The sequence below is a fragment of the Salmo trutta genome, chromosome 14 (assembly GCF_901001165.1).
Source record: "Salmo trutta chromosome 14, fSalTru1.1, whole genome shotgun sequence".
NCBI classification, from domain to species: domain Eukaryota; kingdom Metazoa; phylum Chordata; class Actinopteri; order Salmoniformes; family Salmonidae; genus Salmo; species Salmo trutta.
In genome coordinates this window covers 26,568,369-26,585,341 of record NC_042970.1, presented here as the reverse complement: position 1 = coordinate 26,585,341, position 16,973 = coordinate 26,568,369, and the positions used below count along the sequence as shown (strand labels likewise).

Below are 16,973 nucleotides of genomic sequence, written 5' to 3'. Positions count from 1 at the left end.
GAAGGCCACGATCAGCTCCTTCATTTTGTTGACGTTGAGGGAGAGGTTATTTTCCTGGCACCACTCCGCCAGGGCTCTTACGTCCTGCCTTGTACATTAAACATATTGTACCGTAAAGATCTTGTACATAAAACATCAAACATGTTGTAATATGAAATATTGTTTAAATGTTTTTATTAAATGAATGATCAAGGGAAAACAACCTGTATGCTAGTATATTTAATTTATCACTTACATTTTGTTTAAAATGGAGGAAGTACTACATTTCCCAGAGTGCATTCGTTTAACCCTCAAGTTGACCCTGAGGCCTTCAAAAAGAAGCCAAACAAATGAAATGATTGGTGGGACTGGAGCAGAAGGTGGATTTCTGAGGAGGAATGAAGGTGGAAAAAGAGTAAGAAGAGGTTGAAGAGAATGATTAAAGCAGAGGGTGATGTTAAGTTTGAGGAAGATGGCGATAGAAATGGAGATGGGCTGTCGAAGAAGATTGGTGTCTAGTGCAAACAAAGTGAGCCGAGCGCCAGACCGAGTTCTGGAGGTGAATTGGAAGTGAATGAGGGCTAGCTAAGTGAGGTGGAAGGCGTGCTGAAGAGCTCGGAACCTGAGCCTGGCATTGATGGATATGATAAATAAGAATCTGGTCCAGTAGGAGTGACATTTTTGGAGAAAGTGGATTCTTGCCTTTTGGCGGATCCATTTGTGGTTTCAGGGTGGGTGGGAAAGTTGTTGGCTGCAGTTAAATCAGTGAAAGTAACCGGTAGTGGACTTCTGATATTTGTTTGCGTTTCTTCTGCCCAGAGGGAGCGGGTGCTCCATGTCACACCACTTGGATCGAGATCTGTTTCTTGCTTTGTGCTTAGGAATATGGCTCCATTGAAAGGAGTGATTGAAGTTGAAGATTCCTGGTGTTTGTGATACCCCCGCCGTTTGGTGCGACGCAGCAAGTAGTGAGCGTGGTGAAACAGACAAGTCACTGTCAGTCCTTCTGAATTTTGAGTCTGAGTTTTTACCTGACAAAGTCATGTTTGGATTCATCAGTTATCCTGTTAGAGATTTTGTACTGAATCCACTTCTCTGTTTCTGGTGCAACGTTTATGGTCATGTTGCAGCAGTGTATAGGAGGGAGATTCCAAGATGTGGGAAGTGTGCAGGAGGGCATGGGACAGAGGACTGTCCCATTCGATGAATACAATTATGTGTGTCAACTGTAGGTGTGCCCATGTTGCTGGGAATCGGAAGTGACCGGTACAAGAGCGCCAGTTTGAGGTGGCCAGAGTAAGAATAGTGCAGAAGGTGTCATATGCTGAGGCAGTGAAGAAAGTAGAGATGGATGGATGAAGGGTGAGGGGATCTGGAGAGGATCCCTGTGAGTAGTAGATCTGTGCCAGCACAGAGGGATAGGCCAATGACTGATATATGCTTCAGTAGGGTTGGATTCTTAGCATTCATAGCAATGGTTATCAACTGAGAATGTAAATCACAGTTGTGGTGGCAGCTGCAGAGTAGTATTTGGGTATACAAGATTTAACTTAAGAAGAGTTACAGGGTGTGTTGAGTGGTGATGTCCCGTCCTCTTAGGTCGCTGGCATGGTGCAGGAGCAGATAGGGTCAAAGTAGTGAAATGGGGTAGTGGGTTTTTAATGATTATTTAGTGGTATATATTTTGGTATCACAAATGTAACGTGATTGACTAAACACTACCGCACAATAGGTTGCGGCATGCACAAACAAAATGTACGAATGCCATGGAAGAAGAAGAAGAACTGATTGGTGGAAGTAAAAATGGCTATTCTAAGCACTAAGGTTAAGATAGTATATTAACATTGTTTCCAGAGAAAAGTGATATATTCTTTGGTATCTGGAAGTGTGACCTGTCAGATTCAATGAAATTCTCCTATTCTATGACTGAGTGGAATTTCTTTGAATTGCACTGAATTAAATTCTACTTCCTGCCACTCAAACTCAAATTCTACATCATGTGGGGTGTGGCCAATTTGAATTTTAACTCATGAGTTGAATGGGAGTCAATTACCAAAATTATGAATTGAGCCCAACCTTGCTCCCCATCCCTTTCATATTCTGTCCTCCTTACCTTCTTCCTCCCTGCCTATTCCCTCTCTCCTCCGCTCCCTCTCTCCATTGTTCTAACAGACTTCAACTTGCAGTGTTTCTAGCCAGGCAAATCATTATTACATGTAGGTGAGAGCTGTGTCCTTTTACATCTCACCCTGACAGCTGGCTCAGAGAACAGCAACTGCCAGCCCCTCTCAGCTCACACAAGAAAAGCTGCTGAGGATGCAGAGCCCCAGACAGCATCAACGCTAAAGGAAGATCAGAGTGTGCAACAAAGATACTGGGCTACACACAGAATACACCATAACCTGTCTCTCTGATATAGCCGCGGGAAGTCGTTTGGGGGTGTGGGGGGGAAAGTTTGCCCAGTGCACTACTTTTGGGAAATTTTTTAAATAATAATAATAATAATAATTAATAATAAAAACATGTATATATTTCAGGGGGTGCTACAGCACCCTCAGCAGCAATACTTCCAGCGGCAATGCTCTCTGCCTAAAATGATCCCCTTCAACAGAATTTCTGCACTCCCTCTCACTGTATCTCTTGGGGAAGTGTTAAGGTAAGTGCAGCCCCTCTATAGGGGCAAACCAGGCTTTTATTAAGTTCACTAGCTGCCTTTTGAGCGGGTAAAAGTGTGTGGCTCCGCACAGGGCAGTGCAGCAGTGTACTTCTCACCGGAGGAGATCTTGTTGTCATGGGCAGCAGGGCTGTCGCTGAGGACGTTCTTCACCTGCAGGAACTCGTCATGGCGGTCGCCCCCTATGATGGTAAAGCCAAAGCCCTGGGAGCTTTTCCTCAGAGCAGTGTGGAACATCTCCCCTTGCAGCTGGGATGGGTCTGGGGTGAAGCCTGACGCACCCCCCTCACCTGCAATGTAAGTGTGTCACAGTGGGAGAGTTAGAGGAAGTTGCATAACTAAATAAGGTGTGAAAACATCAACATAGTAACAAAGTAACAACCTTAACCTCTCTGGGGTATGTGGGACGCTAGCGTCCAACCCGCGGGACACACTATTCAACAGCCAGTGAAATAGCAGGGCGCCAAATTCAAAACAACAAAAATCTCATAATTCAAATTTCTCAAACATACAACTATTATATCCCATTTTAAAGATACGCTTCTCATTAATCCAACCACATTGTCCGATTTCAAAAAGGCTTTACGGCGAAAGCATAACATTAGATTATATTAGGACAGCGCTGAGACAAGAAAAACCACACAGCCATTTGCCAAGCAAGGAGAGGCGTCACAAAAAAACAGAAATACAGCTAAAATGTATCACTAACCTTTGACGATCTTCATCAGATGACACTCCCAGGACTCAATGTTACACAATACATGTATGTTTTGTTCGATAAAGTTCATATTTATATCCCAAAAAAACATTTTACATTGGCGCATGATGTTCAGAAAATGTTTTGCCTCCAAAACTACCGATGAATGAGCACATCAATTTACAAAAATACTCATCATAAATGTTGATAAAATTTACAACAGTTATTGAAAGAATTATAGATACACTTCTCCTTAACCTGTTGGGGATAGGGGGCAGTATTTGCACGGCCGGATAAAAAACGTACCCGATTTAATCTGGTTACTATTCCTGCCCAGTAACTAGAATATGCATATAATTATTGGCTTTGGATAGAAAACACCCTAAAGTTTCTAAAACTGTTTGAATGGTGTCTGTGAGTATAACAGAACTCATATGGCAGGCAAAAACCTGAGAAGATTCCTTAAAGGAAGTGCCCTCTCTGACAAGATCTTGTTGTTCTTGTCTCTGTTTATTGAAGACGGAGGATCTTTGCTGTAACGTGACACTGCATAATATATGCATATTCTAGTTACTGGGTAGGAGTAGTAACCAGATTAAATCGGGTACGTTTTTTATCCGGCTGTGTAAATACTGCCCCCTAGCCCTAACAGGTTTTAATGCAACCGCTGTGTCAGATTTCAAAATAGCTTTACGGCGAAAGCACATTGTTCAATATTCTGAGTACAGAGCTCAGCCATCAAAGCAAGCTATACAGTTACCCGCCAAGTTCTGGAGTCAACAAAACTCAGAAATAGTATTATAAATCTTCACTTACCTTTGCTGATCTTCGTCGGAATGCACTCCCAGGAATCCCACTTCCACAAGAAATGTTTGTTTTGTTCGATAAACTCCATATTTATGTCCAAATACCTCCGTTTTGTTCGCGAGTTCAGATCACTATTCCAAAGGCACAATGCGTGAGCGCTAAACCCTAGACGAAAAGTCAAAAAGTTCCATTACCATTCGTAGAAACATGTCAAACAATGTTTACAATCAATCCTTAGGGTCTTTTTTATCATAAATCTTCGATAATATTCCAACCGGACAATAGCGTATTCATTACAGAGGAAAAAGAAGGAACGGCGCGCCTGTGTGACTGCGCAGTAAACAACTCATTGGCCTCAGGCAGTCCACTTGTTGAGTCAGCTCTTATTCTCTCCCCAGTCACAGTATTTATTTATTTATTTATTTTATTTCACCTTTATTTAACCAGGTAGGCAAGTTGAGAACAAGTTCTCATTTACAATTGCGACCTGGCCAAGATAAAGCAAAGCAGTTCGACAACATACAACAACACAGAGTTACACATGGAGTAAAACAACATACAATCAATGATGCAGTAGAAAAAAATAAGACTATATACAATGTGAGCAAATGATGTGAGATAAGGGAGGTAAAGGCAAAACAATGCCATGGTGGCAAAGTAAATAAAGTATAGCAAGAAAAACACTGGAATGGTAGATTTGTAGTTTGAAGAAAGTTCAAAGTTAAAATATAAATAATATGGTGCAAAGGAGCAAAATAAATAAAATAAATAAATACAGTAGGGGAAGAGGTAGTAGTTTGGGCTAAATTATAGATGGGCTATGTACAGGTGCAGTGATCTGTGAGCTGCTCTGACAGCTGGTGCTTAAAGCTAGTGAGGGAGATAAGTGTTTCCAGTAGAAGCATGAAACAACGTTCTAAAGACTGTTGACATCTAGTGGAAGCCTTAGGAAGTGCAAAATGAACCCTAAGTCACTGTATACTGTATAGGCAATCACTTGAAAAACTACAAACCTCAGATTTCCACACTTCCTGGTTGGATTTGTTTCAGGTTTTTGCCTTCCATATGAGTTCTGTTATACTCACAGACATCATTGAAACAGTTTTAGAAACTTCAGTGTTTTCCATCCGAATCTACTAATAATATGCATATCCTACCTTCTGAGCCTGAGTAGCAGGCAGTTTATTACGGGCACGCCTTTCATCCGGACGTCAAAATACTGCCCCCTACCCTAGAGAAGTTAAGACTAATGTAGTCACAATAGTCACATTTGCTTTGACTAAAACACTGCCCTGTATGATAACTAAAACAGTAACAGACAAAATATTATACTATAGCTTTAGTAGCTACATTATTAGTCTGATGTTCATTGTGGGATTCATTAACATGCTGTGGATTCAAACAGTGACATAACACCTCTGAAATTGTTCAGTTAGGCATGAGGTCCTTTCTCATTTTCTCCCTATAGAGCCAGTGAGTCAGAAAAATAAGTTTGAAACAACATAAGGTCATTGGCAGCATAAATATGACAGTGGACACACAGTCCAGTAAATAACAGGCTGTCAGAGGTATACTGCATTAAATGGGCCAGCTGAGCGTTTCCCTCGCTGGCTTTACTGTCCTATCAGCACTTTATAATAGAAGCATACCATCTTTTCTCTCTGCTTGACTGTCTCTTCCTCTGTCCAGGCTAAGGTGGAATTGAGATACATAACAGTCCTATATGATGTAGCAAAGCAGCCCTGTGCTGACTGTATGGCACTGTATGGCCCATAGAGATGCTGAGGGGAATTAAATACAGTGTGGATGGACTCCAGCTGTTGTGTTCAATGGATCAAGAGAATCTCATTTACATATTCACAGTCAAATTGCTTGATGAACTCAACATGGCGATCTCGTTTTTCAAACTGTGACAGTGATAAAAACTGTAATTTTGCGTATGTCTAACATGTGTGTGTGTGTGCGTGCGCGTGTGTATTAGACTCAAGACAGCTCTCTGTGATAACATGTTGACAGCCTTTGAAGGCCAGAAGAGAAGAGGCCAAATCATCCACAACAACCATGATGTGTAGAATATTTAATACATTTCACCACAGACATCAGTCACCAAGAGCACAGACAGTCTTGTTAATTTGATTAAAATAAAGCTGCTGGTCGTGGTAAAAAGGGTGGAGACTGAATAATAGCCGTATAAGGCTTGTCAGTGTATAGTATGATTACAGTGGTATGGGTCTCTAGGCAGGTTGGAGTGGGGAGCCTTGTCAAAACACTTCTTAAAGAGCATCTCATAGGCATCTCAACCATCTCACCTAAACAGCCAGGGTCTAGTCTGATACATAGACCATGGTCAGTAAGGTCCAGAGGGTGTAGTATTGCACTGTGGGGATCTGTAGGTCAAGATCATGTTGTTGAAGATGAGTGTTGTTAGAGGTCAATCCAGGGGCGCAACTTTCACTGGGGACGGGGTGGACATGTCCCCCCCACATTCTGAAATTGCATTTGTCCACCCCCCAGTTTTATCATTGGAATGTGATACAAAACGAGGGAACAGTGTGCTTTAGGACCATGTGGACTGGATAAAAAAATATATATAATTATGTCCGCCCCACTTCTAAAACCAAAGTTGCGCCCCTGGGTCAATCCAAGCTGAGGTATGATGAAATGGTCTCCACTCAGCTCCCTTGGCTGGTAGACACTGCAGATGAGCCTCTGTGTTGCGTTAGATGTTCTAGGAATCTGTGGGCTTGGAGTATTGTAAAGGGGAACTCTAGCCTGAGGTGCAACTGCTGTTGTTTTGGGTACATCATAGCAACCGTCTGACAACAGTCTGGTGCAATCACATGGTAGATGCCTATCTCGGTCCCTCCCCACCTGGCTAGCAAGTAAGCTAGTTGAGAGATGGCCCTTAAGATGTGCTGTTCCAACAGCTGTCACAATTTCTAAGAGTCGCTCCCCTCCCCTCCCTCCTCTCAACCAACCCATATGTGTAAGCCTCAGCAGCAAAACATGACTGTCAATCTGTACTCCCCACACTGTAATGTATTATACATCCACTTCAATGAAAGCATATTTAATTCATATTGTATATTATGGCAGAAGAGTGGCTTGTCTTCCTTGACACGACATCGCTCCTACAACCTTGAGCAAGGAGATGGCTGCTACATTTTTCAAACCTATTCAACACAACACAGAATTAATGAGGTGTAGGAGGTCAACACACAATCATGGCCTAGTTGAGTTTGTTTTCAATCTGTCTGTATAACAGCCTTCAGAAGGCTATCCAGAGCTGAAGAAAGATGGAGGTAAAGAAAAAGTTAGGTGAGCAGTGTCTACCTGGAGGAGGTGGTGCCCCCTGCTGGATAGAGACAGTAGTCTCCTGGCTCAGCTTCCTCTTAGCCTCCAGGACTGGGTTCTCAAACTGGGTTCTCTGGTTGATGTGACTGAAACAGAAACAATCCGTTGAATGATTTACATTTTAGACACCAATTTACTGACACAGACACATACAAGTTACCATGAGCCATCTGTGTGTAATTCTGTGAACCACCTGTGTGTGATTCATTCTGAATGAATTATTCTGAATGGTTAAAGCATGTCTTATAGAAGGGACTATATGTTCATTCTCAATCCATTAACAATAGGGATACTCTTTAGTGAGATAATAACTGTCACTCTAACATAACAAAGCTAAATTGTTTTACATGGAGTTAGTTTTGAACTGGAACACTGGCAGCAATACGTCCCCATCCATTTGTCTTTGACTCTCCTTGTAAAAACAACCATTTTGAGTTCCTCTCTCTCCCCCACAGCCTCTACCAAGGAGGGACTTTTCTACAATACCAGGAATAAAAGAAAGAGTTTCCTTTCCTTTTCATCAAAACAGACTCCTCTACCTCTCCTAGCACCTACTCTCCCTCCCTCCTTGATAACTCTCACAACCCTCCTCCTCTCCCTACTGCTGCTATAATGGCTTGGTTTCAGAGATGTCCTGCTGGAGCAGCCAGTACTCACACATCTTCTGTAAACACACACACACACACACACACACACACACACACACACACACACACACACACACACACACACACACACACACACACACAATCAATGCTGTGTTTTCACCTGGGTAAATGTCATGTTACCAACAGAGCTTTAGTTTAGCACCCACTGAAAAACCAATACAAGCCTTGATCATGGAATAGTATTGTTCTCAAAATGTCTAGTAACATGTTGTATCCCTGCTATCTATATACACTGAGTGTACAAAACATTAAGAACACCTTCCTAATATTGAGTTGCACCCCCCCTTTTGCTCTCCGAACAGCCTCAATGTGTCGGGGCATGGACTCTACAAGGTGTCGAAAGCGTTCCACAGGGATGCTGGCCCGTGTTGACTCCAATGCTTCCCACAGTTGTGTCAAGTTGGCTGGATGTTCTTTGGATGGTGGACCTTTCTTGATACAAACAGGAAACTGTTGAGCATGAAAAACCCAGCAGCGTTGCAGTTTCTTGACACAAATCAGTACGCCTTGCATCTACTACCATACCCCATTCAAAGGCACTTAAATATTTTTTCTTGCCCATTCACCTTCTGAATGGCACACATACACAATCCATGTTTCAGTTGTCTCAAGGCTTAAAGTCTCCTTCCCTTCATCTACACTGATTAAAGTGGATTTAACACGTTACATCAATAAGGGACCATATCTTTCACCTGGATTCACCTGCTCAGTCTATGTCATGGAAAGAGCAAGTGTTCTTAATTTTTTTGTCCACTTAGTGTATAGTGTACCTATGGTTAGTTTTTGATCTATGGTATTGCTGGGGAATACAGGTTTGTGGTATAGTATCTCTCAGATGTACAGGCAGACTGAACAGGCAGACTGAACAGGCAGACTGAACAGACTTACTCTACATAATATGTTCCATACTGTGGGTCCTCTATCTCCTCCCAGCCATATGGAAGCTCTGTGGATACAGGAAGAGATGCATTGTGTTCAAGTACTATCACACAAAACATGCAAATGTACAGCACTGCAGGATAACAGGGCATAGTGACGAGAAGAGCCCAGCAGACACCAGACACAATGATTTGGTTAATATTTTGCAGTTTTCGCAGACAGGCAGCCTGGCTCTTCACGCAAGAGAGAGCTTTGGAGCTGCTTTTCAGAGGCAGCACACCAACTAGTATTCTGCCTGCCTTTAAAAATCCATTAGAAACAGCGGACCAGAGCCCTGTGTATCCCCTATACCCCACACTCTCTCCCTGCACTTAGCCCACGTCACAGCCACACACCCTGGGAATGGACAGGCAAACGAGTGGGCACTCTTGGTACTCCTGGCATTCAAGTTAATCAGTCAAGCTGATTAACTCCTTGTTGAATAAAAAACTCAAGATATGCCGTGCCTTCAGAAAGTAGTCATACCCCTTGAGTTATTCCACATTTTGTTGCGTTACAGCCTGAATTCAAAAAGGATCAAATATTTTTTTTCTCACCCATCTACACACAATACCCCATAATGACAAAGTGAAAACATGTTTTTAGAAATGTTTGCAAATTTATTGATAATAAATACAGAAATATCGTACTTACATAAGTATTCACACTATTGAGTCAATACTTTGTAGAAGCACCTTTGGCAGCGATTACAGCTGTGAGTCTTAATGGGTAAATCTATTTAGAGCTTTCCACACCTGGATTGTGCAACATTTGCCCATTATTCTTGAAAAAATTCTTCAAGATCTGTCAAATTGGTTGTTGATCATTGCTAGACAACCATTTTCAGGTATTGGCATAGATTTTCAAGTAGATTTAAGTCAAAACTTTAACTCGGCCACTCAGGAACATTCACTGTCTTCTTGGTAAGCAACTCCAGTGTAGATTTGGCCTTGTGTTATAGGTTATTGTTCTGCTGAAAAGTGAATCAATCTCTCAGTTTCTGTTGGAAAGCAGACTGAACCAGGTATCATCTAAGATTTTGCCTGTACTTAGCTCCATTCCGTTTCGTTTTTTCCTGAAAAACTCCCCAGTCCTTAACGATTACAAGCATACCCATAACATGATGCAGCCACCACTATGCTTGAAAATATGGAGGGTGGTATTCAGTAATGTGTTGTATTGGATTTGCCCAAAACATAACATTTTGTATTCAGGACAAAAAGTTAATTGCTTTGCCACATTTTTTGCAGTATTATTTATTCAGTGCCTTGTTGCAAACACGATGCTTGTTTTAGAATATTTTTATTCTGTACAGGCTTCCTTTTTTTCACTCAGTCAATTAGGTTAGTATTTTGGAGTAACTACAATGTTGTTGATCCATCATCAGTTTTCTCCTATTTAATGGTCCACAGCCATTAAACTCTGTAACTGTTTTAAAGTCACCATTGGCCTCATGATGATATCCTTGAGCTGTTTCCTTCCTCTCTGTAATGAACATGAGGGAAGACAGAGAGCTGGTTTCAAGCGCAGGGCACAGCAGGTGTATATTGCAAAGGACCACAGGAGGAAGCAGATAGCTGGGCCCAGGGGCAGGCAGAAGGTCATACACAGGGGGTCTAAAAGGGCAACAGTACAGGCAGGGAAAAGACTATTAATGTAGTCCGGGAGATCAGACAATAGGTAGATAACAGGAAATCCAGTAGGCCAAAGTACAGGCAGAGAATAGGCATCGTTAGTGAGGCAGGCAAAAACTATCATACACAGGAAACCCAGCCCTCTGAAAGACATGTCACAAAACAAACAATACCTTACAGTGATGGGGTGCAAAGAACTGAACTAAATAGTGTGTGGTAACAGGTGATTAGAATTCAGGTGATTGGGATCTGGAGAGTGAGCTGCGTTCAGGGGATTTAGGTGTTTGAGAGTGTGAGCTGGAAAGTGGGCTGGAAAGTGAGCTGCGTTCAGGGGATCTATGTGTTTGAGGGTGTGAGTTGGAAGCAGACGTTACACTCTCCGGCAACTGAGTTAGGAAGGACGCCTGTATCTTTGTAGTGACTGGGTGTATTGATACACCATCCAAAGTGTAATTAATAACTTCACCATGCTCAAAGGGATATTCAATGTCTGCTTCTTTTTATTTATACCCATCTACCAATATGTGCCCTTCTTTGCAAGGCATTGGAAAACCTCCCTGGACTTTGTGGTTGAATCTGTGTTTGAAGTTCACTGCTGGACTGACGGACCTTACAGATACTTGTCTGTGTGGGGTACAGAGATGAGGTAGTCATTCAAAAATCATGTTAACCACTATTATGGGAACAGGGCTCCGGGCAGCCGAGCGCAAATGGAGGAAAACTCGCCTCCCTGCGGACCTGGCATCCTTTCACGCCCTCCTCTCTACATTTTCCTCTTCTGTCTCTGCTGCTAAAGCCACTTTCTACCACTCTAAATTCCAAGCATCTGCCTCTAACCCTAGGAAGCTCTTTGCTACCTTCTCCTCCCTCCTGAATCCTCCTCCCCCTCCCCCCCTTCCTCTCTCTCTGCGGATGACTTCGTCAACCATTTTGAAAAGAAGGCTGATGGCATCCGATCCTCGTTTGCTAAGCCAAACGACACCGCTGGTCCTGCTCACACTGCCCTACCCTGTGCTTTGACCGCTTTCTCCCCTCTCTCTCCAGATGAAATCTCGCGTCTCGTGACGGCCGGCCGCCCAACAACCTGCCCACTTGACCCTATCCCCTCCTCTCTTCTCCAGACCATTTCCGGAGACCTTCTCCCCTACCTCACCTCGCTCATCAACTCATCCTTGACCGCTGGCTACGTCCCTTCCGTCTTCAAGAGAGCGAGAGTTGCACCCCTTCTGAAAAAACCTACACTCGATCCCTCCGATATCAACAACTACAGACCAGTATCCCTTCTTTCTTTTCTCTCCAAAACTCTTGAACGTGCCGTCCTTGGCCAGCTCTCCTGCTATCTCTCTCAGAATGACCTTCTTGATCCTAATCAGTCAGGTTTCAAGACTGGGCATTCAACTGAGACTGCTCTTCTCTGTGTCACGGAGGCTCTCCGCATTGCTAAAGCTAACTCTCTCTCCTCTGCTCTCATCCTTCTAGACCTATCTGCTGCCTTTGATACTGTGAACCATCAGATCCTCCTCTCCACCCTCTCCAAGCTGGGCATCTCCGGCGCGGCCCACGCTTGGATTGCGTCCTACCTGACAGGTCGCTCCTACCAGGTGGCGTGGCGAGAATCTGTCTCCGCACCACGTGCTCTCACCACTGGTGTCCCCCAGGGCTCTGTTCTAGGCCCTCTCCTATTCTCACTATACACCAAGTCACTTGGCTCGGTCATATCCTCACATGGTCTCTCCTATCATTGCTACGCAGACGACACACAATTCATCTTCTTCTTTCCCCCTTCTGATAACCAGGTGGCGAATCACATCTCTGCATGTCTGGCAGACATATCAGTGTGGATGACGGCTCACCACCTCAAGCTGAACCTCGGCAAGACGGAGCTGCTCTTCCTCCCGGGGAAGGACTGCCCGTTCCATGATCTCACCATCACGGTTGACAACTCCCTTGTGCTAAGAACCTTGGCGTGACCCTGGACAACACCCTGTCGTTCTCCACTAACATCAAGGCGGTGACCCGATCCTGTAGGTTCATGCTCTACAACATTCGCAGAGTACGACCCTGCCTCACACAGGAAGCGGCGCAGGTCCTAGTCCAGGCACTTGTCATCTCCCGTCTGGATTACTGCAACTCGCTGTTGGCTGGGCTCCCTGCCTGTGCCATTAAACCCCTACAACTCATCCAGAACGCCGCAGCCCGTCTGGTGTTCAACCTTCCCAAGTTCTCTCACGTCACCCCGCTCCTCCGCTCTCTCCACTGGCTTCCAGTTGAAGCTCGCATCCGCTACAAGTCCATGGTGCTTGCCTACGGAGCTGTGAGGGGAACGGCACCTCCGTACCTTCAGGCTCTGATCAGGCCCTACACCCAAACAAGGGCACTGCGTTCATCCACCTCTGGCCTGCTCGCCTCCCTACCTCTGAGGAAGCACAGTTCCCGCTCAGCCCAGTCAAAATTGTTCGCTGCTCTGGCACCCCAATGGTGGAACAAGCTCCCTCACGACGCCAGGACAGCGGAGTCAATCACCACCTTCCGGAGACACCTGAAACCCCACCTCTTTAAGGAATACCTGGGATAGGATAAAGTAATCCTTCTAACCCCCCCCCCAAAAGATCTAGATGCACTATTGTAAAGTGGTTGTTCCACTGGATATCATAAGGTGAATGCACCGATTTGTAAGTCGCTCTGGATAAGAGCGTCTGCTAAATGACTTAAATGTAAATGTATTATTGCACACACAATGAGTCCATGCAACTTATTATGTTTACTCCTGAACTTATTTAGGTTTGCCATCACAAAGGGGTTGAATACTTATTGACTCAATACATTTCAGCTTTTCATTTATTAATTAATTTGTTAGCATTTCTAAAAACATAATTCCACTTTGACTGTATGGGTTATTGTGTGTAGCCCAGAGACACAAAATATACATTTTATCCACTTCTATCTACCACAACATAATGCTGAAAAAGTCAAGGGGTGTGAATACTTTCTGAAGGCACTGTACACGTAGGCAGCCCACATGACCCTGAGCTGGGAGCATTTATTAAGGAACGTATCGTCATGTCAGAAGATGTTATACAATCCTGTCTGTATGGGAACGTAAAACTCATACGAATAGGCGTCTATCTCCTGTTAATCTCAGGGTGGACACGCTAACCACAAGGCCACTGAGTTGGGAATGTAGTCATACAGTACATATTAATTAAGCTGTGTGTATAGTATGTGTATGTGGGAAATAATGCATAGTATACTGTAGGGCAAAGCTCCATGTGTGTTCTGTGTAAAGCTCCATGTGTGTTCTGCAAGAACTTGATGTATGTATGGTCCATTTATACCCTACAGAGACAGAAGTTTCAGAGCGTAGCGCAGTGTCGCAATGTTGTTTTTCGTCACAAAAGGGGCGGCTCCTTGTAGTGTGTTCAATGTACTCCCGTGCCACAGGCACATTTTTTATTTTTTTTGTCATTTTTATTTCACCTTTATTTAACCAGGTAGCCAAGTTGAGAACAAGTTCTCATTTACAACTGCGACCTGGCCAAGATAAAGCAAAGCAGTGTGACACAGACAACAACACAGAGTTACACATGGAGTAAACAAACAAGCCAATAACACAATAAACAAGTCAATGATACAGTAGAAAAACGAAAGTCTATATACAGTGTGTGCAAAAGGCATGAGGAGGTAGGCAATAAATAGGCCATATGAGCAAATAATTACAATTTAGCAGGTTAACACTGGAGTGATAAATGAGCATATGATGATGTGCAAGTAGAGATACTGGTGTGCAAAAAGAGCAGAAAAGTAAATAAAATAAAAACAGTAAGGGGATGAGGTAGGTAGATAAGGTGGGCAATGTACAGAAGGGCTATGTACAGAAGGGCAATGTACAGATGGGCTATGTACAGCTGCAGCGATCGGTTAGCTGCTCAGATAGCTGATGTTTAAAGTTGGTGAGGGAAATAAAAGTCTCCAACTTGAGCGATTTTTGCAATTCGTTCCAGTCACTGGCAGCAGAGAACTGGAATGAAAGACGGCCAAATGAGGTGGGTAATTCCTATTCCTATAAGTGAGTAGTATACAGTATATTTTAATAGTAATGTTAAATAATACACAATGGCTTTTAGGTGGAGATCGCTAGCTACAATGGTATTAAACCTAGCCTAGCTTTTAGCTCTCTAGCTAGCTGCTCTAGCTGCTAGCTTTACCCGCAATAAAGTTAGAGAATGAAGTTGAGGATAAAGTTACTAAACAAAACATTTTATTATTGCCTATATATGCCTATATATACACAATATATGTATCCTGTCTTGAATGAAAAGGTCATATTTTGCAATTTCCCCAAATATATGGGATCTCTGACGAGACAGGCTCTCCTCCAATTTGCGTTACAAACATCGGACTGGTCTATTCAGTAGCAAGGCAAGACTCTGTGAAGATGACGTACAGCGTAATGAAATATGTCAAGATGTGAACAGGGCATAACGTGCCATATCATTCCTATGAAGCTCGCTTGGTTCCTTGATCTGATCTATAGGTAGGTATACATCAAAGTAGCCTATTTTGCATTGATAAGCAAATATAATCTCAGCGACTGTTCAAACCATAAACCAAACAACATTGTAGCCTTAATAGAATCCCCCCAAAAGGTATTTTGTTTAAAAAAAATAACTATTTATTCCAGGCTATTGGTTAAAACAACAGCAAAAGATGTGCTTTTTCTCTGTGACCAAAACATGATGACGTTCTATTTTTAGCTGATGGGAGTGAATACAGTCAAGCAGCATATCAAACTGGGATAACATTGTAGGTTACACCGGCAAGTAAAATAATATCTATCAGTGTCACGTCCTGACCATAGTAAGTTGTTATTTTCTATGGTAGGTCAGGGCGTGACAGGGGGGGGTTTGTCCGTTTTTGTATTTCTATGTTTAGTTTCTAGTTTTGTATTTCCAGGTTAGTTTTTGTTTGGCATGACCTCCAATTAGAGGCAACCGGTTGTCGTTGGCTCTAATTGGAGGCCATATTTAAGTTGTTGTTTTTCCCACTGGTGTTTTGTGGGTGACTATTTTGTGAGTAGTGTATGCCTGCTCTGCGTCACGGCTTTCTTGTTTTTGTATTTCAAGTTTATGGTTTATTGCATGAGTTTCACGACTGAATAAAAGATGTGGAACGACGATCACGCTGCGTATTGGTCCGATCCTTCCGAAAGCAATGACAATCAGGGCATATTATTTAATTATAAATCTGATTATTTCACATGGAGAAGTGGGAAGCTGAAAGGCTAGCTAGCTTTTAGCTAAACAATAAACCAAACAACATTGTAGACTTATTAGAATAAAAAAAATAAAAACATGAGCTGGCGCACATCCAGAAAATAGTTAGCGTGGGGGTGCTGACTAATGGCGAATAAACTAGAAACGATCAAAATAAAGAAAGTCGCACACTCCATGTATAATCTACCAGGAATTTAATGGGTATTTACCAATGACTGTGCCAATACTGTGCCTTCCTCAGGGTGTAAGAGGTGCGTGACTGGCTGCAGGGAAGTCAGGCGCAGGACAGCAGAACTGGGTAAAAACCGGAGCAGTTTAATATGAAAAAAACCAACGGCACCCAGAACAACAAAATATGGGTACAAATAACCCGTCGCAAACCAGTCAGATGTGCACATACACTTTACAGTTAACAATTCCACACACAGACATGGGGGGAACAGAGGGTTATATACACGACACTTAATGAGGGAATGTAAACCAGGTGTGTGGGAAAACAAGACAAAACAAATGGAAAATGAAAGGTGGATCGGTGATGGCTAGAAGACCGCTGACGTCGACCACCAAACGCCGCCCGAACAAGGAGAGGAACCAACTTCAGCGGAAGTCGTGACACAGGGTAATGTCATAAATACCAGGTTATGTAGGAACCCAGTGCAATTAGTGTAACCAATGACAGTGGTGAGGGGTGTGTCATAATGATTAAGTTAATAAAAATGAATTAGTGAAACTGTTAACAAAATAGTATATGGTATATTAAATATATTATGCTATTGTTATCATATAGAAACATAATGGAATATTGTACATCATATTAGCGTCAACATACATTATTGTTTCGTTCAATTTCACATAATTTCGTATTTCATTTTTGTTACATGTAATATTGGTTCAACCTTAATATATAATGAACATTATCAACAGAGGGAACATATTAGGTGTACACTAAAAAGCTGTAAAAATTATTTG

The 16,973-nt window shown here is 42.9% G+C and overlaps 1 protein-coding gene across 3 annotated transcripts in view; it reads right to left on the bottom strand.

Annotated features, from left to right (window-relative positions):
• The window catches only part of LOC115207689 (membrane-associated guanylate kinase, WW and PDZ domain-containing protein 3-like), a 185,687-nt gene that overhangs the window by 12,245 nt on the left and 156,469 nt on the right, over positions 1 to 16,973 (bottom strand). For all 3 annotated transcript variants that reach the window (XM_029775060.1, XM_029775058.1, XM_029775059.1), the window contains exons 7-9: positions 9,068 to 9,125; positions 7,491 to 7,597; positions 2,752 to 2,943 (exon numbers count right to left, since the gene is read on the bottom strand). In XM_029775060.1, the coding sequence (XP_029630920.1) occupies positions 2,752 to 2,943; positions 7,491 to 7,597; positions 9,068 to 9,125 (357 nt within the window). The remainder of the gene's footprint in view (positions 1 to 2,751; positions 2,944 to 7,490; positions 7,598 to 9,067; positions 9,126 to 16,973) is intronic.